At 39.4% G+C, this 21,717-nt stretch overlaps 2 protein-coding genes across 3 annotated transcripts; both read right to left on the bottom strand.

The window, feature by feature from the left end:
• Positions 1–671: 671 nt before the first annotated feature.
• On the bottom strand, positions 672–3,708 carry LOC146381758 (stonustoxin subunit beta-like). Of its 2 annotated transcripts, none has more exons than XM_084937865.1 (5): positions 3,579–3,708; positions 2,085–2,117; positions 1,881–1,943; positions 1,641–1,783; positions 672–1,387 (listed from the first exon to the last, which is right to left on the bottom strand). In XM_084937865.1, the coding sequence occupies exons 1-5, from the start codon at positions 3,625–3,627 to the stop codon at positions 959–961; spliced, it is 717 nt and encodes a 238-aa protein (XP_084793991.1). In that variant the 5' UTR covers positions 3,628–3,708; the 3' UTR covers positions 672–958. The 2 variants fall into 2 exon arrangements, with proteins under 2 accessions (XP_084793991.1, XP_084793990.1); XM_084937864.1 differs by having other exon boundaries at positions 1,881–1,946.
• Positions 3,709–6,567: 2,859 nt separating this feature from the next.
• Positions 6,568–20,619, bottom strand: LOC146381759 (receptor-type tyrosine-protein phosphatase H-like). Its single transcript, XM_084938641.1, has 9 exons — positions 20,557–20,619; positions 19,534–19,903; positions 19,177–19,422; positions 10,378–10,448; positions 9,753–10,128; positions 8,789–9,043; positions 8,444–8,674; positions 7,600–7,857; positions 6,568–7,215 (listed from the first exon to the last, which is right to left on the bottom strand). The coding sequence occupies exons 1-9, from the start codon at positions 20,617–20,619 to the stop codon at positions 7,007–7,009; spliced, it is 2,079 nt and encodes a 692-aa protein (XP_084794767.1). The 3' UTR covers positions 6,568–7,006.
• Between the last annotated feature and the right edge of the window lie 1,098 nt (positions 20,620–21,717).

Below are 21,717 nucleotides of genomic sequence, written 5' to 3' on the forward strand. Positions count from 1 at the left end.
TTTTATAGTAAAGTACTTAATTAACATTACAATACAGTATAGAACCAAAAACAAATCTCAAAAAGATGAATTGTATGTAATCCCGAATTTATCCAAATTTGAATATGCTGCATGTTTAATTAATTTAAGTTATACAGATTATATTAGATAATAGGAATAAAGAGAAAGTCTTTCTGCCAGGTAAGAAAATAAGCTTTAATTCAAATATTTAGATTCATCATTTTAATTCTGTTGCAATATCCCGTTTGGATTTTATTTATTTATATTTCATTTATGCCAATTGAAATTTTACACCTACTACACAGTTAGACACCAGCCTTATGTCATTTCCATAGCAGCACTCTGGGGAATCACAATTAGATTTGGGACTTGGTCTGATTTTACAATGAGTCTAACATGCACCTTGTGAGTGTACTTCTGTACTGCTTAAATCCTGATTCTGTCCCTACTTTTTGTTTTTGTTTTTTTGCATATTTTTGCTGTCTTCATACTATAGCAACATTCACATTAGCAAAAAAAGAAAAAAAGTCTCTTTTTTCCATACTTTATTTTTGATTAACATTTTTTCATATTTAACATTTTACATACACTTATGTCTAACTAAATATACATTCTTAGCAAACAATAACAATAGAGAAATACAAATACACACATGTATATTAGTATAAACCTCCAGTGGTCCTGTGTTTTCAGAAAAATCCAACAGTGTGGACAGCATTCAGAAGGTGACTCCTTTCTGAATATCTTCTAATTGCACTTTGTTCCCTTGATTAAAATGTTTTTTTAAAAATTTTCTATGTTTTCCTCAGAGATACTTTAGTGTTTTGGTAAAATATAAAACAGCCTTATTGCAGCTTTATTGCAATAGGATAACAGCTACTTCACTCCTCACCCAACAAGAGTTCAGCTCCACTCAATTTTAGATATGATTATAAGCTGCCTCTATGCTTCCACTCCTTTATTCCTCCTTCCTTTTGATTACACAGTCAGAGTTTGTTCCTACCCATAAACCTGGCATCATTTTCTCCTTAAAGGAGCTCTTAAACTGCTTCAAAAGTTTAACCTCCTTTTTCCCATTGTGTTCTCCTCCCTCAATCACATCCTCCACAGCATAAAAATTAATGACACCAACAGGCTGGTCAACATATACACCTATTGTGGAGCACCTGGGAAGCTCCACAATCTGTGTAATGCTACCGTTGTGCCAGGCATGATAGCTGGAACCACTCCAGCCGAGACCCCAGGACTCCTCGTTTTCTCCCAGGCCACAGGGCCCATCCTTGTTCCTTCTTCCAGCTCCTTCGTATGCGACTCCAATCACAACCCATCCAGAATACTCCATTTCCCAGTAGCCTCGGCTTCCCAGGATTCCCTCTTTGCAAAGAACCTTATGCACAGAGGTGATAATGTCACTATAATACACACTGAGCTAATCCTATAGCGTAATGTGAGAGAATTTCAAGCAGATTTGCTTTCTCCTTTTGGAAATACAACACCAGTAGGTTCAGGTTTGAAATAAACCCGGGGTACATACTGTTTCCAAGCACATCTAATTTTACACCATTGTAAACATTTAAAATGAGCAGAAAATACATTTGTAATATATGCCATTTCTGGCTAAATGCATCCTCATACTCTACCTGTGGAGCGTACTCATATCGCTCTGGTCTGTCCAAGACAGGACACGTGAGGTTATCAGTCATTCTGGCCACTTTGGCACCACCTTCTGTGATCCACAGCATTTTATTGGCTGTTTTGTCATCCAGAGACAAGTTAATCCAGTCTGACAAAGCAAAAAATAAATAATAATAAACAATAACTTAACAAATGGTGCTTGGAAAGAATTGTAAAAAAAAAAAAAACTGCACAAACAAACTTACATTTGATAAGATCAGCTCTCCATTTGGGTTCAGGGATATTTGTCTCATACCCTGGGATCTTCTCTGCTGAGTAAAATAACAATAAATGTCAGGAGATACTAAACAAGTTAGAAGAACCATAGTGGGGTCAGCCTTTAAAGAAGGCATGATTTAAAAAAGAAAATCAAAAAGATAATCCAACCTGTGGTAGGATTCAAGTCTTACCTGTGGGCGTTTTTACCACTTTGGCCTTTTTTCCTGAAACCGAAGAAACCTTTATTAACATCAATATTCTTAACTGGTATAAATATTATGCGGGGGTAGGTGACAGGTGCATCTCAAGCGGTGATGAAGTGAACCACAGGAAAACTGGGTATACTTAGAAAAGCATCTGCCTTTGTCAGATCATCACATCAGAGATTGCATGCTTTCTAGAGTCAGTGGTTGATTCATGCCAGGCAGTTGGAATGACCAAGACATCTCAGATGCTGTTGGGGTTGGCTTCAGTCACACTAGAGTGCAGCGTGAAGCTCAAAGCAGATTATGAGATGAGAAGAGTGACATGATCTGTCCGTGCAAATCAGATAAATTGGGGATCTAGATCCTAAGCTAGCTTATTGCCACAAGATCATAGGAAAGTCATCCAAGTGTCAAGTCACACCTAGCTGAATTAAAGTCAGAGTTAATGCGAAGATAATGGATTGCAACACATGCAACATGGGCATCCCTAAAATTAATAATGCAGAAGGCTGATCTTAGCAAAATCACTTCCCTCTTAATTTCTAACTGATTAATTGTTGCATAACAGGCACTTAAGCCAGATATGAAAGTGATATTTTGCTGTCACGCATAAGGATGCAGTCTCAGTGTTTTGGTAAGGACACTTATACTTCACTGCATTAAGATATGAACCTTCAAAAACACAAGTAATGGGATGTATTTATATCAACACGCATCATCTCAGAATATTAATCTACAAACATATAGCTGCTTTATGTAAATCTTCTTATCAGAAATATCCACAGTTTTCAAATTTATACTTGTTTTTATTATAGTGAATATTTGATTCATGTCTAAATGGTTTTAAATATCTACTGCAATATATCTGAAAATTGTGGTGACAGAAAACAGACTAGACAAAAACAGTAGATGATACCTGGAATTGTAATAAATGTATTCTTTTTGGCTTTTTCTAAATTATGGTACTCTGTTCACCCTTTGACTTTTGTTTTGCATTAGTTAAGATAAGTACAGACAAGTTATAAGCTATGATAAGATCTGCAAAGACACTATTTTTAAAGATAGTTCAGTGGAGGCTGAAAACATATGACCATTTTCGAAGCTTCTTTTCACTTGCAGTATAATACATAAATGCATTCCCATGGGTTACATCTGGTTCAGGCAGATGATGCTTTTTGTTTTTAAACCATTGCTCCCAGGGAATAATACCATTATAAACCCATCAACAACAAACAAAGAAATGTGAAAGTATTGTAAATAAATATTGGGTTTTTTAAAGACATTTTTATACAGACAAACTCTGGTCAACCGTTCTCTCAGGATCTGCCTGTGAGGATGAAGAACACTTCACTGCTGAAAATGCAGTTTGGTTCACCTCAGCGAGTACATTTAAAGCATATCACTGTAGTATGTACATGCTGGAAAAAGGAAAGGAAAAAAAAGTTATATATTTTTAGATAAAATATATTAAAAAATCACCTTTTTCTGCCTTCCTCGTCTCTGAAATGATTCTGTTGGTGTTAGGCATCTTGATACCAGCTTGCTATTTGAGTAGCTTGAGTCTATCTCGACCTGATGTGGCTGGTCTCACTGAGGATGAAAAGTATTCGTTGACTGGACTATGTGACAACTTAATGCAGTGCTTATATACCTTTGGTGCAGGGCAGAGATGAAGGAATCATCATTGGTGGTGACATAAGAGATAAAAGTTACCAATAGAAAAGAAGGGGAGGCAGGAAGTTTGTAATCAGAGCTGTGTATGTATGTTTTCCTTTTAAAGTATAGAAGGATTCTTCGGCGTCTCTAGGACGCCCCTTTTACCAAGTAAACCCCACCCTATTCTCTCTACATCACCTCCAGTGATCTCTGTACATTGCCCACTGACAGTGCTGATGTACTTATGGTGGATGTATGTGGGAGCAAAGCTATGCAAACACACACACATGCAGGCACACATACAAATTCTAAGTACCAATCTAAAAAAACCCAACTTTAGCTTTTAGATATGATACTTTATGTCCTTACAGCGATACAAATAATAATAAAAAACTAATAAATTCAGTTACAAGTAGCTTTAGATATGAATTTAACTGTTTTAAATTATTATCATTACCAAGGTTTTTACTATGGTAAAATATTATACTTAAAATTCTGTTACTTAAAATACTAATGCAACCTGAAAAGAAATGATAGATTCTTTTTGTTTTCACTTTTTAAAATACATTTACAATTGCTATGCAACATCCATATCACTGTACATATCAGCACACATGCAAAACTAGTTCAAGTTCAAGTTTTAATCCTGAAAACTGGATTTAATGTGACTAAGTGTGACCCAAATACTGCGACAGGGAGTTGCCTGAGTGGAGGTTCCTTGGTTCATCGTACCAGGCTCAGCTGTGCTCATGACCCACATCACTTCCTCATAAACCGTTCGCCATTACAGATGCCTCAATGTGAACAGGTCGGGTTAAAAGAAAAAAGCATGTCGCTGATTGTAAACCCGTTCTTGTGATCATCTCTCTGCTCTCCACGGCAGGCTGCGTGACTGAGGTGTTTACTGTTTCCGGCAACCTGCCAAACTTCATGTCAAGGCTGCCTCATGATTCTTGTGTTTCTGCATGTGCAAGCAGATGACTCACTGAAGCGCTGATTGCAGTGCTGACATTAAATAGTACATGCCGTGCATGCCATGCACTGTGGTGTCAGAAGTGTCCCATAGTGCCCGATGTGTTTGCATCTGTGTCTGAAATACTTTGTTTCTTCTCTCACATGATGATAATAAACCAAATGCATTGATCATTTGAAACTTTTAAATAAATAAATATAAGTATGTTTTATTAATGTTGCTTAGTGGGAAAAGACCAAAAATCTACCAAAAACAGTATATAAAATGGGAACACAAGTACTATATAAAAGTAGTAATAAAGGAATAAAGAAAAATGTGTTTACTTTAAAGTAATGTTTTTAAAACAACAGTGGAATCTGGTTCCACTTCAAATGAAACCAAATAAACCAGGTTTATCTTTTTATCCATCGCCATCTCTAAAAGGCCCCCTCTGTTCTGGACAGGATGACCACATTAATGAACATGATGGTATTAATTATATCTCTATTATGTAAAAAAAAACCCCCAAAACAAATCAAAGCAACTCAGCTTAGGGGTGGAAACGTGGACTCTGGAAAAACCTGGCACTCACCCGGACCATGACAATCAGTATGTAGTGTCACTAACACTGTGGGACTCTATAGGTTTCTCTGGTCCCTTCCTCAATCTAGTCCTTCAGTGCCGCAACCACTGCATGTCATTAACGTTCTTCTCGTTCCAGGAGATTTTCCCCTTCTCTATACTCTCCTGGGAACATTAATCCATCAGTGTCAGATGAACTGTTCAAACTGTACCTCAGCTGCCCTGAACTCTTCATTCTTAACCTTACCTTGTTAACAGGAAACAGGGGAGTTAGAGGATTAGACGGGTGACATGAAAGCTGATCCTGAGAAGTAATGAACAAGGCTGCACGTGAGCACGTAGATAGGGAATCGAGAGAAGGAGGCGGTAAATTAGGCAGAAGATATGGACCCAAACTTAGTGCTGACATATGTTCATAACACTGGAATGAGGATCAGTAATTACAGGATTGCACTGAGAATTTTCATGGATAAACTGCACGGGGATCTGTATGAAGTCTAACTGAAGTCATAATCTGAGCATTATTATTATTAGTAGTAGTAGTAGTAAAACCAACAAAATAACTTAATTAAATATATCTTCTTTTACTGCTGATACTGTGCCATTGTGACTCCTACTATAAACTGTCAAATAGAAATGTGGACCATGCTTTATTTGTGGGTAAGGAAAAGCTGTCTCTGTCTCCCCCTACTGGCTGTCATTAGGAACAACATGTCACAACAAATCTGGAAACTGTAATAGCTTCTCTGCAATACAGCCAGATGTTCAGCAATTGTTCTGCTTGGATGGATCTATTTTTGCATCATAGATTAGTCTTTAAAAATAAAAGCAAACAATAAAAACTAAAATTTTGGATTATTTGAAGACGTCAGGGGTTTTATAACAATATTACATAAAAGTAAACTCCTATAGAGCTGATTTGGAACAAGTTTTTCATCATATTAATGTTACATGGTTAAACAGATTTCTTGAACATGAGAGAGCGCATTCTTTTTAACTGCTTCGATTGCAATTTTTTTCCCCCTCTTTGAACACATGGTGAACTTTTACAGTAACACTCCCATCTTACTGATCACAGGACATTCATTCTAATGCTTCTAAATTTCTCTTTTTTAAATCTATCAACATGCAGTGTTTGAACAAGGCTCAGAAGGTGATAGATGCAAACAGAGGACATGGGAAGTATCATGAAATTTGCAACACTGAGGGTTATGTGGAGAAGTAACACAATTGTCTAGAAAAGGAGACAGTGAGACACAATCACGAGCAAAAACAAAAGGTTTTTATTAAAGATTAATCTTAAAGTAAGTGCCAGGCTGCTACTACTAACTAACACAAGAACAAACACAGCAGAGGCCAGTCAACAAAGCAATTCACAGATTCGCCTCGAAGAAAGCCTAAGCGGTCACAAACACACACAGATCACATGAAGCAAAGTCAAAAGGCACTTTGGCACTGGCAGTGTCTTCTGCATCAATTTGTGCCAAAGCTAAGTGCTGACAGGACAGCTCCTCAGATTACATTGCCTCCACGGGAAAAAGTGTGATTTCTAAGACAGGGCAGAGAGTGCACTAAACTAAATTAAACTAAACTAAAACAATACTTTCGCCATATGAAACTAGTACTTTTTAATCTAAATTGAGTACTTAGAGTACTTAGTAGAATATTTTTTTATCTAGTTTTTAAACTAACCAAGTACATAACTGGTCTCTTCTGCTTAGAAATCATGCTTGGTGCCAAGCACTGTGACATCGTCATAGTCTTCATATAATTCATCACCTCCTCCATCACACTTGGTCATCTCCATGGAGACAGCTGGATTGTTTGTCATCTTCCTGCTCCAGTAGATAGACAGAAGCAGACCAGTAGAAAAGCAGTAAGGACTGAAGACCACTAGATGGCGGAAGAGTCTCAGCACAAATGAACCTGAGTGGACGCCAGTTAAATTTAAATTAGAGATGTTTTGTGTTGTAGCATTGAGACAGACTATTTATGTTTTGTCAAATTTAATAGCTGTGTCAATGAAATGGCATTAAGGGACAGTATACAGTGCTCTCTTTATGACTTCTAAGTTTTTTGCATATTTGTTAAAATGAGATCACACATTTCATATTAGACGAAGATAACTCAAGTAAATTAACTTCTAAAGGGAGCAAAAGCACGATTAAAATACAATGAAGTTAAAAAATGTAGAGGTTTATTTTTAAACATGAGTGAAATGATATGATTTGTAATCAAGTCAAAGTTGAAAATACCGTATGTTGTTATGATTACAAGCAGTAACATGGTAATGTAGTTACTTTTACTCACCCCTTGGATCAGTTTGGCAGTAAAACACATGCGGTTCAGAACTCCTCACCCCAGACAGTGAAGTTACAGACACCTTATATTTATTGGCAGGTTGGAATCCATCGATTATGATCTCAGTTTCAGGACTAGCTACTGTGTGAGTCGTTCCAGTCACATTCACCTCCGCATTGGTCCACTCGCCCTCTGGGTCTGTCCATTGAATAAGAACAGAGTATCCAGCTGCCCAGTACTCACAGTGAGCATTTAGATTAGGAGGAACTGAGTAAAACAAGAAAAAGCAGTAAATATAATGAAACTTTTTATACTATAAAACAGAGTCTATGAAAAGTGCATCATTTTAAAATTTGTTCTCAAATAGAAAGATTATTTGCTTTACTTTTAATTCAAAGCAGTACCCTACAGTTTAAAAAGTTTATTATAATTTTGGGGATTTTCATATAAAAAACTAAAAATAAAGACCTCAACATTGACACATTAGATATTGAAAGAATTACTCATTTTCTGTTTTAACCTTTTTCATTTCTTGAGCTAATTCATCAGAATGAATTCTTCAGTTAGTAATAAAATGATAGTTAGTTAAAGCTCATATATTAATACTGAATCATATTATATAACTGTGTTAACCTGTGGTATGTAGGTATGTTAACAAAATTATTTTTCTGCAATAAACTTTTTTAAGATTAAAAATTGAATGCAAGGGTAAAAACTAAAAATTAAAAATTAAATTAAATAAATTCACAGATAATCTTTCTGTAACCAATATGACTGAATACTTTAAGATCTTAAAAACTAATTTACAGATTAAAAATATGTTAGTCCTTCAAATGGTTTCTGTTGTACTCACGAATTGTTAATTTGTGTTCACACTGCAGGAAAACTCTGGAAGACTTTTCATAGACAAGAGAGATATTATAGGTGGCACCAGGGTAAAGTCCAGTAAACGACACATTTTCACGTCCATCACTGACATGAACGTTAGATCCATTATGGGCCGTTGCGGTCGAGAACAAGCCTTCAATCTTTGCTTTGATTGATGAGTTGGTAACTTTCCAGTCTGCACTGGCACAGTCGATGGCTGAAATAGAGGAGAAAATAGTTATATGCAGGAACCTGCTTCTTGTTTTTTACACAACTCATTGAAAAGAGACAAGAAAAAGTTATAAAAGTCTAACAGAGATAATTTTTTTACCTGTTACAGTGAAATTCGTATAAGGAGTGCTCCTGAGTCCAGCGAACACTGTGGTTAAGCTGAAATCATACTGTGATCCAGGCTGAAGAGATGTCACTACTTTTCTGATTGTATCTGAGGACCTGTCTGACACACTATCTGACACACCATTGATTTGAAGGTCGTATTCCCAGGCTTTATTCATGTTCTCCCACTCTAGAGTTATGCTGTTAGTAAATCGTTCAGTCACACTGACCCAAGGCACCACTGGTGGAACTGAAAAAACAAAAACAAAACTCAGAAGTGGAATTTGTTCAGCTTTTTCTTTTAAAATGAAATACAGGAGTATAGAGCTAGTTCAGCTATCACAAGCTTTTACATACTTAAGCCTGAATAGGTGTGTGAGCTAAATGGCTCAGCATCACTGTATGTTTCCAATCAGGTGATCAGATCAGTCAAAATTAAATAAATAGTGTGTACTAATAATATAATAATTAGATAATTATTGTATAAAATATAATAATTAAGCATGCTGCTCGCTAAGAGCACATTATCCATATTTGCTGCTCTATCACAAGCACAAGCCTATCATCAGGGTTAGATGCACACTTCCTTCTTCACAGAGATATGGTTGGTGGGTGGAGCCAGGATGGATAAATGGCACTGCAGGCCAGAAGGAAAATATAGAATATCGACTTGGACTTATATTGTCCATTTAAATATATTATATCAGGAGCTAAAGATGAAATAAAGACAATTTTACAAAGTCTGATTCACAATGTTTCATCCTTAAGTAACCATTTATGTTTCCTAAGCCTTTAGAAAGTATAAAAATTTAATTTCAAATTCTAATGTCCCCTGTCTAATGTTGTAAATGTACATCAGACAAAAATAGGAAAATTTAACAAATGTTTATGTTACGAGAAGCTAGTATATAAGCATGTTCCCAAAAAAACTGAGAAAATATAGAGAAATTACATCTCACCAGTAACAGCGATGCAGTTTACTCCACTGCTTCTGATATTTCCAAACACAGTGAAGAGAGTGAAACTGTATCTGGTTCCACTGGTCAAATCTAACACTCTGTATTCTTTTTCAGAATTACTAATGTTGATCTTTCTTTCATTAAACACAAGTAGATAATTGTCGATGTTGGGGACTGTTTTCCACTCCAGAGTTATGCTGGTCTCATTTTGTCCATTTTTCTTAAATTCATCAGCGTTACGAGGAGCTAAAATAGAAAAACGTACAAACAGGAAACTGTAACAACATTTTCTGTCAGAAACAGAAACATGGAGCGAGGCTTCAGTTTCAGTATTTCTATCAGTCCTTTTGAAAAATATTAGGTGAGCTACACTCTTCTATTTCTGAGAAACCTTGAACATCATTATAGAGCTCTGCCCTTGTTCATGTTGTAGAGGAGCATCAACTGTGGAACATTTTAAAGGACTATGACTGTTTTACATGTTTTTAATCTGTTAACCTCCACCAGGTTAGCAGTAAGCAGTCTAGGATTATAGGTAGGGTTAGTATTTGACATATTCAAATTGGAAAATTTAACAAATGTCTATGTTATTATTCTGTAGGATGTATTCTGGGATGTTTTTAACCTTGTTCCACTCCAGTGGTATACTCATCTCATTTTGATGCACCACAGTCACATTATTAACACTTTGTGGAGCTAAAGATAACAGAGGAAAGTGGCTTTGATTAAAAAAAAAAAAAAAAAAAAAAAAAAAAAAAAAACACAAAAAAACAACAACTCTCCATCAGCTAAAGTTTCAAGTACTAATGAGCCGGTCCATCCTGGTTTATATATCTATGTTAGAGAAAATATATCTTACCAGTAACTGTGATGCAGTTTACTCCACTGCTTCTGACATTTCCAAACACAGTGAAGAGAGTGAAACTGTATCTGGTTCCACTGGTCAAATCTGACACTCTGTATTCTTTTTCAGAATTACTAATATTTATCTTGCTCCCATTAAACGCAAGAATGTAATTGTCAACGTTGGGGACTGTTTTCCATTCCAGAGTTATGCTGGTCTCATTTTGTCCATTTTTCTTAAATTCGTCAGCATTACGAGGAGCTAGAATAGAAAAACGCACAAACAAGAAACTGTAACAACATTTTCTGGCAGAAACAGAAACATGGAGCGAGGCTTCAGTTTCAGTATTTTTATCAGTCCTTTTGAAAAATATTAGGTGAGCTACACTCTTCTATTTCTGAGAAACCTTAAACATCATTATAGAGCTCTGCCCTTGTTCATGTTGTAGAGGAGCATCAACTGTGGAACATTTTAAAGGACTATGACTGTTTTAGATGTTTTTAATCTGTTAACCTCCACCAGGTTATGTCTGTGAAGGTTCTCAGTCATCCAGGTCATCGTAGTCAAAGGAGCTTGCAAAGAAAAGCGTCTGGACTTCTTTAAGTTACTTGAAGACGTTTCACCTCTCATCCGAGAAGCTTCTTCAGTTCTAAGGTCAAATGGTGGAGAGTCCCAGATATAAACCTAGTGGGAGTATCCCCCCACAGAGGGACAAAAGGACCCCCTGATGATCCTCTAATCGCCTGAGCCAAGGTGTGAAACTGGGTGTGGGTCCCAATCAGCCAGACCTAAGATGTAGACAAAGCAGAGTTGTTCCTAAGAGCCTGCGCCTTGGATCCACTGTCAGGGGATACAGAGCAGACTTGATTCTACAGAGAGCACAAAATCACCCTTTAAGTGAAAGGATAAGACAGGTCCATTTCACCATAGACGCCCTCCAGATCAAGATCAGCCAGACCCTGCAGGAACTGGAAATCCTTCTACCCTCTCCAATCTTAGAAGAGGTTTACAAGTTTGTGGACAAGGCTCAGCGGGCCCAACACTCTAAAGGAAAAGAAAGACAACGCAGGAAATTTCACACCTTGCTTTCAAAAACACACACTCCTCATCCTGAACCTACACAACCCAGAGAAGAAAACACACCTGAAGTCAGTCAGGAGAAATGGGTTAAGAACTTTTCAGACAGGATTCTCACTGAACCTGAAAAGAGAGTATTAGCCAAAGGACTCAATTTTGCCATTTCTCCACAACAGTTGCCCATAGTGGACCTCATCACAGCCACAGAATCTGCCATACGGATTAATAAATTATCACAGACAGAAGCAGAGCAAATCAGGATGAAAGTCTCAGCCACGCTCTCCAGTGCCAAAGTCCCTCCATCCAACCTCACAATACAGGAAAAGAAGGCCATCGCTTCCCTGAGCAAAGACCACAACATCACTGTTTTACCAGCTGATAAGGGAAGATGCACCGTGGTCCTAAACACTACAGATTACCATACAAAGATCACTACTCTCCTCAGTGACAACAATACCTACGAAGCCTTAAAGCGAGACCCCACAAGCAGCTACAAAAAGAAAGTTATAGCTTGCCTTCAAGACTTTGAAAAGGACAAAATTATTGACCGCCTTACATATCACCGCCTTTACCCAGGGGATGCCATACCCTGCATCTACGGACTTCCTAAAATCCACAAGGAAGCTGTCCCACTCAGACCCATAGTCAGTAGCATAAACTCAGCCACTTATAACATTGCTAAACACCTTGCTACCATCCTTGCTCCTCTTGTGGGGAACACCCAACACCACATCAAGAACTCCACCGACTTCACTGACAAGGTCCAGAAACTTACCCTGGATCCAGATGAAACCATGGTGTCCTTTGATGTAGTCTCTCTCTTCACTTGCATACCCACCACGGAGGCCGTGGAGACTGTCAGAAAACGACTACAAGAAGACAGCTCCTTGGAGGACAGGACCAACTTCACACCCGATCAGATTTGCACACTGTTAGACCTCTGCCTCACCACTACATATTTCAAATACAACGAAGGCTTTTACAGACAAAAACATGGCTGTGCCATGGGCTCCCCCGTGTCACCTATTGTAGCCAACCTTTACATGGAGGAAGTGGAAAGGAAGGCTCTTGGCTCTTTCAAAGGAAGAGTACCCAGCCACTGGTACAGATATGTGGATGACACCTGGGTCAAAATCAAGACACAAGAAGTGGAATCCTTCACTGCGCACATTAACGCTGTGGATAAAAACATCAAGTTCACCAGGGAAGACACAAAGGACAACTGTTTGCCTTTCCTGGACTGCGCTGTGTACATTGAAGAGAACGGCAAACTCAACATCGAAGTTTACCGGAAGCCCACACACACGGACCAGTACCTCCTCTTTGACTCCCATCACCCTTTGGAACACAAACTTGGAGTAATTAGGACCCTACACCACCGGGTAGAACATGTTCCCTCTAAGCCTGAAGGAAAAAAGAAGGAACACACACATGTAAAGGAAGCACTCAAAACGTGCGGCTATCCTAAATGGGCGTTCTTAAAGTCAGCAAAGAGGCACAGAAAAGAAGACCAGACACCAGCGAGGGAGGATAAGAAGGACAGACGCAACAACATTGTCATCCCCTATGTAGCCGGTGTATCAGAAAAACTTAGGAGAGTTTTCTCCAAGCATGACAGCATTTCAGACCCAGCAACACGCTCAGACAAAAACTGGTTCACCCGAAAGACAAAACGCCAAAACACAGACTTAACAATGTGGTGTATGCTGTACAGTGCAGCGAGGAATGCCCAGACCTCTACATTGGAGAGACCAAACAGCCACTTCACAAGCGCATCGCACAACACAGAAGTGCCACCTCCACAGGACAAGACTCAGCAGTCCATCTGCATCTTAAGGATAAAGGACACTCTTTCGAGGATGCCAATGTTCACATTTTGGACAGAGAGGACAGATGGTTTGAAGGAGGAGTGAAATAAGCCATCTATGTCCACTGTGAGCGACCATCTTTGAACAGAGGCGGGAGTTTACGACACCAACTCTCTGCCATCTATAATCCAGTTTTGAGATCCCTTCCCAGACGCCTTAACGCCCACTCGCATCCTGGGCCATCTGACCTCAGGAATTCGCATGATAAGGTGGGGCCAGGTTTCACAATGAACACACCCGAAACTCTGGCTGATTGGGACCCACACCCAGTTTCACACCTTGGCTCAGGCGATTAGAGGATCATCAGGGGGTCCTTTTGTCCCTCTGTGGGGGGATACTCCCACTAGGTTTATATCTGGGACTCTCCACCATTTGACCTTAGAACTGAAGAAGCTTCTCGGATGAGAGGTGAAACGTCTTCAAGTAACTTAAAGAAGTCCAGACGCTTTTCTTTGCAAGCTCCTTTGTCCACCAGGTTAGCAGTAAGCAGTCTAGGATTATAGGTAGGGTTAGTATTTGACATATTCAAATTGGAAAATTTAACAAATGTTTATGTTATTATTCTGTAGGATGTATTCTGGGATGTTTTTAACCTTGTTCCACTTCAGTGGTATACTCATCTCATTTTGATGCACCACAGTCACTGTCACGGCGAGTGAAAAGAGCCGTGTGGAAAAGGAAAAGGAGGATCCAAACGCAGGCAGTCGTGAAGGTGTACGGGTGATTTATTGAACACAAAATAAATATGGACAAACAGCAAATGGAGCACGAACTAAACTAGACTGGAAACAACTAAACTACAGAGCACAAACCTGGACAAGAATGAGAACGAGCAGAGGAGCTTGACGATGGACAGCAGGGAGAACACACGGGTGACACATGATGGATACACAGACGGACCAGCAACTACAATGACAGAGGACACAACTTAAATACACAGAGAAACACAGGGGAATTACACACAGGTGGTGGACACAGCTGGGAATAATCAACAAGACGAGACAGAGGTAAAACTGAACACACCCACATGAGACGCAGACCTTCACAATAAAACAGGAAACGAGAACACTACACCAAGACGCAGACCTGACACTGAGACAGACAGAATGACACATGGAACCTGAACTAAACCTGCAAAAACATGACAACTCAAAATACTGGGTCAACCTGACCCAGAACGTGACAGTCACATTATTAACACTTTGTGGAGCTAAAGATAACAGAGGAAAGTGGCTTTGATTTAAAAAAAACCCCCACAAAAAAACCAACAACTCTCCATCAGCTAAAGTTTCAAGTACTAATGAGCCGGTCCATCCTGGTTTATATATCTATGTTAGAGAAAATATATCTTACCAGTAACTGTGATGCAGTTTACTCCACTGCTTCTGACATTTCCAAACACAGTGAAGAGAGTGAAATTGTATCTGGTTCCACTGGTCAAATCTGACACTCTGTATTCTTTTTCAGAATTACTAATGTTGATCTTGCTCCCATTAAACACAAGAATATAATTGTTGATGTTGGGGACTGTTTTCCACTCCAGAGTTATGCTGGTCTCATCTTGTCCATTTTTCTTAAATTCGTCAGCATTACGAGGAGCTAGAATAGAAAAACGCACAAACAAGAAACTGTAACAACATTTTCTGGCAGAAACAGAAACATGGAGCGAGGCTTCAGTTTCAGTATTTTTATCAGTCCTTTTGAAAAATATTAGGTGAGCTACACTCTTCTATTTCTGAGAAACCTTAAACATCATTATAGAGCTCTGCCCTTGTTCATGTTGTAGAGGAGCATCAACTGTGGAACATTTTAAAGGACTATGACTGTTTTAGATGTTTTTAATCTGTTAACCTCCACCAGGTTATGTCTGTGAAGGTTCTCAGTCATCCAGGTCATCGTAGTCAAAGGAGCTTGCAAAGAAAAGCGTCTGGACTTCTTTAAGTTACTTGAAGACGTTTCACCTCTCATCCGAGAAGCTTCTTCAGTTCTAAGGTCAAATGGTGGAGAGTCCCAGATATAAACCTAGTGGGAGTATCCCCCCACAGAGGGACAAAAGGACCCCCTGATGATCCTCTAATCGCCTGAGCCAAGGTGTGAAACTGGGTGTGGGTCCCAATCAGCCAGACCTAAGATGTAGACAAAGCAGAGTTGTTCCTAAGAGCCTGCGCCTTGGATCCACTGTCAGGGGATACAGAGCAGACTTGATTCTACAGAGAGCACAAAATCACCCTTTAAGTGAAAGGATAAGACAGGTCCATTTCACCATAGACGCCCTCCAGATCAAGATCAGCCAGACCCTGCAGGAACTGGAAATCCTTCTACCCTCTCCAATCTTAGAAGAGGTTTACAAGTTTGTGGACAAGGCTCAGCGGGCCCAACACTCTAAAGGAAAAGAAAGACAACGCAGGAAATTTCACACCTTGCTTTCAAAAACACACACTCCTCATCCTGAACCTACACAACCCAGAGAAGAAAACACACCTGAAGTCAGTCAGGAGAAATGGGTTAAGAACTTTTCAGACAGGATTCTCACTGAACCTGAAAAGAGAGTATTAGCCAAAGGACTCAATTTTGCCATTTCTCCACAACAGTTGCCCATAGTGGACCTCATCACAGCCACAGAATCTGCCATACGGATTAATAAATTATCACAGACAGAAGCAGAGCAAATCAGGATGAAAGTCTCAGCCACGCTCTCCAGTGCCAAAGTCCCTCCATCCAACCTCACAATACAGGAAAAGAAGGCCATCGCTTCCCTGAGCAAAGACCACAACATCACTGTTTTACCAGCTGATAAGGGAAGATGCACCGTGGTCCTAAACACTACAGATTACCATACAAAGATCACTACTCTCCTCAGTGACAACAATACCTACGAAGCCTTAAAGCGAGACCCCACAAGCAGCTACAAAAAGAAAGTTATAGCTTGCCTTCAAGACTTTGAAAAGGACAAAATTATTGACCGCCTTACATATCACCGCCTTTACCCAGGGGATGCCATACCCTGCATCTACGGACTTCCTAAAATCCACAAGGAAGCTGTCCCACTCAGACCCATAGTCAGTAGCATAAACTCAGCCACTTATAACATTGCTAAACACCTTGCTACCATCCTTGCTCCTCTTGTGGGGAACACCCAACACCACATCAAGAACTCCACCGACTTCACTGACAAGGTCCAGAAACTTACCCTGGATCCAGATGAAACCATGGTGTCCTTTGATGTAGTCTCTCTCTTCACTTGCATACCCACCACGGAGGCCGTGGAGACTGTCAGAAAACGACTACAAGAAGACAGCTCCTTGGAGGACAGGACCAACTTCACACCCGATCAGATTTGCACACTGTTAGACCTCTGCCTCACCACTACATATTTCAAATACAACGAAGGCTTTTACAGACAAAAACATGGCTGTGCCATGGGCTCCCCCGTGTCACCTATTGTAGCCAACCTTTACATGGAGGAAGTGGAAAGGAAGGCTCTTGGCTCTTTCAAAGGAAGAGTACCCAGCCACTGGTACAGATATGTGGATGACACCTGGGTCAAAATCAAGACACAAGAAGTGGAATCCTTCACTGCGCACATTAACGCTGTGGATAAAAACATCAAGTTCACCAGGGAAGACACAAAGGACAACTGTTTGCCTTTCCTGGACTGCGCTGTGTACATTGAAGAGAACGGCAAACTCAACATCGAAGTTTACCGGAAGCCCACACACACGGACCAGTACCTCCTCTTTGACTCCCATCACCCTTTGGAACACAAACTTGGAGTAATTAGGACCCTACACCACCGGGTAGAACATGTTCCCTCTAAGCCTGAAGGAAAAAAGAAGGAACACACACATGTAAAGGAAGCACTCAAAACGTGCGGCTATCCTAAATGGGCGTTCTTAAAGTCAGCAAAGAGGCACAGAAAAGAAGACCAGACACCAGCGAGGGAGGATAAGAAGGACAGACGCAACAACATTGTCATCCCCTATGTAGCCGGTGTATCAGAAAAACTTAGGAGAGTTTTCTCCAAGCATGACAGCATTTCAGACCCAGCAACACGCTCAGACAAAAACTGGTTCACCCGAAAGACAAAACGCCAAAACACAGACTTAACAATGTGGTGTATGCTGTACAGTGCAGCGAGGAATGCCCAGACCTCTACATTGGAGAGACCAAACAGCCACTTCACAAGCGCATCGCACAACACAGAAGTGCCACCTCCACAGGACAAGACTCAGCAGTCCATCTGCATCTTAAGGATAAAGGACACTCTTTCGAGGATGCCAATGTTCACATTTTGGACAGAGAGGACAGATGGTTTGAAGGAGGAGTGAAATAAGCCATCTATGTCCACTGTGAGCGACCATCTTTGAACAGAGGCGGGAGTTTACGACACCAACTCTCTGCCATCTATAATCCAGTTTTGAGATCCCTTCCCAGACGCCTTAACGCCCACTCGCATCCTGGGCCATCTGACCTCAGGAATTCGCATGATAAGGTGGGGCCAGGTTTCACAATGAACACACCCGAAACTCTGGCTGATTGGGACCCACACCCAGTTTCACACCTTGGCTCAGGCGATTAGAGGATCATCAGGGGGTCCTTTTGTCCCTCTGTGGGGGGATACTCCCACTAGGTTTATATCTGGGACTCTCCACCATTTGACCTTAGAACTGAAGAAGCTTCTCGGATGAGAGGTGAAACGTCTTCAAGTAACTTAAAGAAGTCCAGACGCTTTTCTTTGCAAGCTCCTTTGTCCACCAGGTTAGCAGTAAGCAGTCTAGGATTATAGGTAGGGTTAGTATTTGACATATTCAAATTGGAAAATTTAACAAATGTTTATGTTATTATTCTGTAGGATGTATTCTGGGATGTTTTTAACCTTGTTCCACTTCAGTGGTATACTCATCTCATTTTGATGCACCACAGTCACTGTCACGGCGAGTGAAAAGAGCCGTGTGGAAAAGGAAAAGGAGGATCCAAACGCAGGCAGTCGTGAAGGTGTACGGGTGATTTATTGAACACAAAATAAATATGGACAAACAGCAAATGGAGCACGAACTAAACTAGACTGGAAACAACTAAACTACAGAGCACAAACCTGGACAAGAATGAGAACGAGCAGAGGAGCTTGACGATGGACAGCAGGGAGAACACACGGGTGACACATGATGGATACACAGACGGACCAGCAACTACAATGACAGAGGACACAACTTAAATACACAGAGAAACACAGGGGAATTACACACAGGTGGTGGACACAGCTGGGAATAATCAACAAGACGAGACAGAGGTAAAACTGAACACACCCACATGAGACGCAGACCTTCACAATAAAACAGGAAACGAGAACACTACACCAAGACGCAGACCTGACACTGAGACAGACAGAATGACACATGGAACCTGAACTAAACCTGCAAAAACATGACAACTCAAAATACTGGGTCAACCTGACCCAGAACGTGACAGTCACATTATTAACACTTTGTGGAGCTAAAGATAACAGAGGAAAGTGGCTTTGATTTAAAAAAAACCCCACAAAAAAACCAACAACTCTCCATCAGCTAAAGTTTCAAGTACTAATGAGCCGGTCCATCCTGGTTTATATATCTATGTTAGAGAAAATATATCTTACCAGTAACTGTGATGCAGTTTACTCCACTGCTTCTGACATTTCCAAACACAGTGAAGAGAGTGAAATTGTATCTGGTTCCACTGGTCAAATCTGACACTCTGTATTCTTTTTCAGAATTACTAATGTTGATCTTGCTCCCATTAAACACAAGAATATAATTGTTGATGTTGGGGACTGTTTTCCACTCCAGAGTTATGCTGGTCTCATCTTGTCCATTTTTCTTAAATTCGTCAGCATTACGAGGAGCTAGAATAAAAAAAAACACACAAAGAAGAAACTGTAACAATGTTCCCATCAAAACCTTGCATTTTGTGTATGTTTTAATTAGACTGAACATTTTGTTCAGTGCTCACTAACCTGTCACAGCACTGAATCTGTATCCACTGCTGTTGAGTCCCTCAGACGTGGTGAAGAGAGTGAATGTGTAGTTTGTCCCAGCAGTCAGAGAAGTGACCCCATGTACTATCGGTCCTTCTTCAGTTTTATTAATACCTACTGTTATATCACCATATTGCAGGATGTATGTTGGGATGTTGTTAACCTTGTTCCACGTCAGAGTTATACTACTCTCATTTTGTGTCACATTCACTTTGTCAACATTATCTGGAGTGGAACTTTCTTTTTTTTGAGCCAGTGAAGTGGATTTTCGTGTTGTAGTTGTCAGCAGATTGGTTGTTAGTCTTGTGGTTGTTTCTGTTTTTGCTGTTGTAGTGGAGTCAGTTGTACCCTAAAAGCAGAAAAAGAGTGAAAACTACAGAAACTAAAAACAGGAAACAAACAAGTCAGTGTCAAATTATTTTAGCATTTTATGTGTCAGCTTCTACAACTATACACCTATAACATAAAAATCACAGAGCTGGCAAAAAATCTATTAATTAAGTGTTTGCTTTTACTAAAATGCAAATCATATGTATTATTATATTGTATATTATAGTTACAGTTACTTAATCATTGTTCTATAAAATATCTAACACATTTCTCTTCTGACATACTGTTTAAAATTCCACATCTGATCTGATTAAAACATTAAGTCTGTATCGTGTAAGTGTTTAAGATATTGTTGAATTTTCTTCCTTCATGCTTATTTTGTTCTCAAAGGAAACGGTAATAGATCGGTGTTGCAAAAAAGGAATAAACTCATGTTTCAAAATTTGAAAATTCCAGAATTTTCATGCTGTTTAACAAGATTTTGTTGTTCCTGTATTTCTGTAAAAAACAGTATTTTACAAAACAACTATAGTGTTTAAAATACATAATGAAGCATGTCGTGCATTTAGGCTTCACTGTGGTTTTGACTGCACTGTTTCCTTTTGTCGAGGGTAACCTACACTGAGCTTCACTATCTGATCACCATCAAAGTGAATGGTAAAAAAAACTTACCCAAAGTAGACTCAGGAAGACACAGAGCAACAAGTGGTCTGAGATAAGAGATAAAAGCTTCATCGTCTTTCAGGACTCGTAACTGGCACACATACTACACATTCACCTCTGCTGGTATTTTGACAAAAACACAAATGATTTCTCAGCACCTGGGCGGTTACTGTCCAACACAGACTGTAATTCTTAACTATGCTCCTCTTGTAACCATGTTAGCAAGTGGTGAAGTAAATAGCTGCTTTTTCTTTAGGGCCTTGCATAAATACAGAGACCTTTGTCCCACCCATTTCTTCATTATTAACTGTCTGCTGCTTGTCAAGGGTACATTAATCAACTTGTCTGTTTTATGTGTTTATTAAAGGTAATCACTTTACATTTTCTGTAACTGCTAGTTCATGCTGATTATGTATTTTTATTATATATAAATAAAAATGTTTTTTTATGTTTAATCACAGGCAAAGCTATCAACTGTAAGCTAAAAAATACTTTTTTTAAGGATTTCAAGTTTTTTCTTAAGTTTGAGACAGAAATGTTAAGACATTATAAAAACTTGTGTACGGCTGCCATGGATCTCTGATTGATCCGAGAGCCTAAGCGGCCCTTGCTTTTCTCACAACCTGAATATTTTCAGGTTCATTCTTTACTTTATTATACATAGTCAAACATTTTATGGAAGACGAGTGTGTTACTGAGAAACTCACATTTCAGAATTAAAATCAAAAACAACATTTTGAGTGTGTTCATCCTTAGACAAAATGTCACAGTAATGGGTCTGGGGACCCAGGGTTTGTGTTTTTTGTTATTTTAAATATTCTTTGATTTAGTGTTATTCATGTCTTAGTCTTGTTTCTCAGTTATTCTTTGTAGTTTCTAGAATTTAGGTTGTGTTTCTGTGCCTCTCCCCTGTGTTCTTTCTTTCATACCTAGTCGTCCTCGGTCCCAGTGTCAAGTCCGCATTTCAGTCTGTGTCTCATGTTTTCTATTTTATTTTGATAGTTCGTTGTCTGGTGTGTAGCATGTTCAGTTCTGAACATGAACATGTTACACACCAGCAGTGTATGTTTGTTGTCATGAGTTTGTTTTGGAGTTTGTTTCTACAGCAGTGAAGCTGCCTCCTTTGTTCATTCTGTTGTTCGGAGTCCTGCGTTTGGGTCCCCATCCTGC

This window comes from Perissodus microlepis, chromosome 8, assembly GCF_051167445.1.
Source record: "Perissodus microlepis isolate ML-2025 ecotype Zambia chromosome 8, ASM5116744v1, whole genome shotgun sequence".
NCBI lineage: Eukaryota > Metazoa > Chordata > Actinopteri > Cichliformes > Cichlidae > Perissodus > Perissodus microlepis.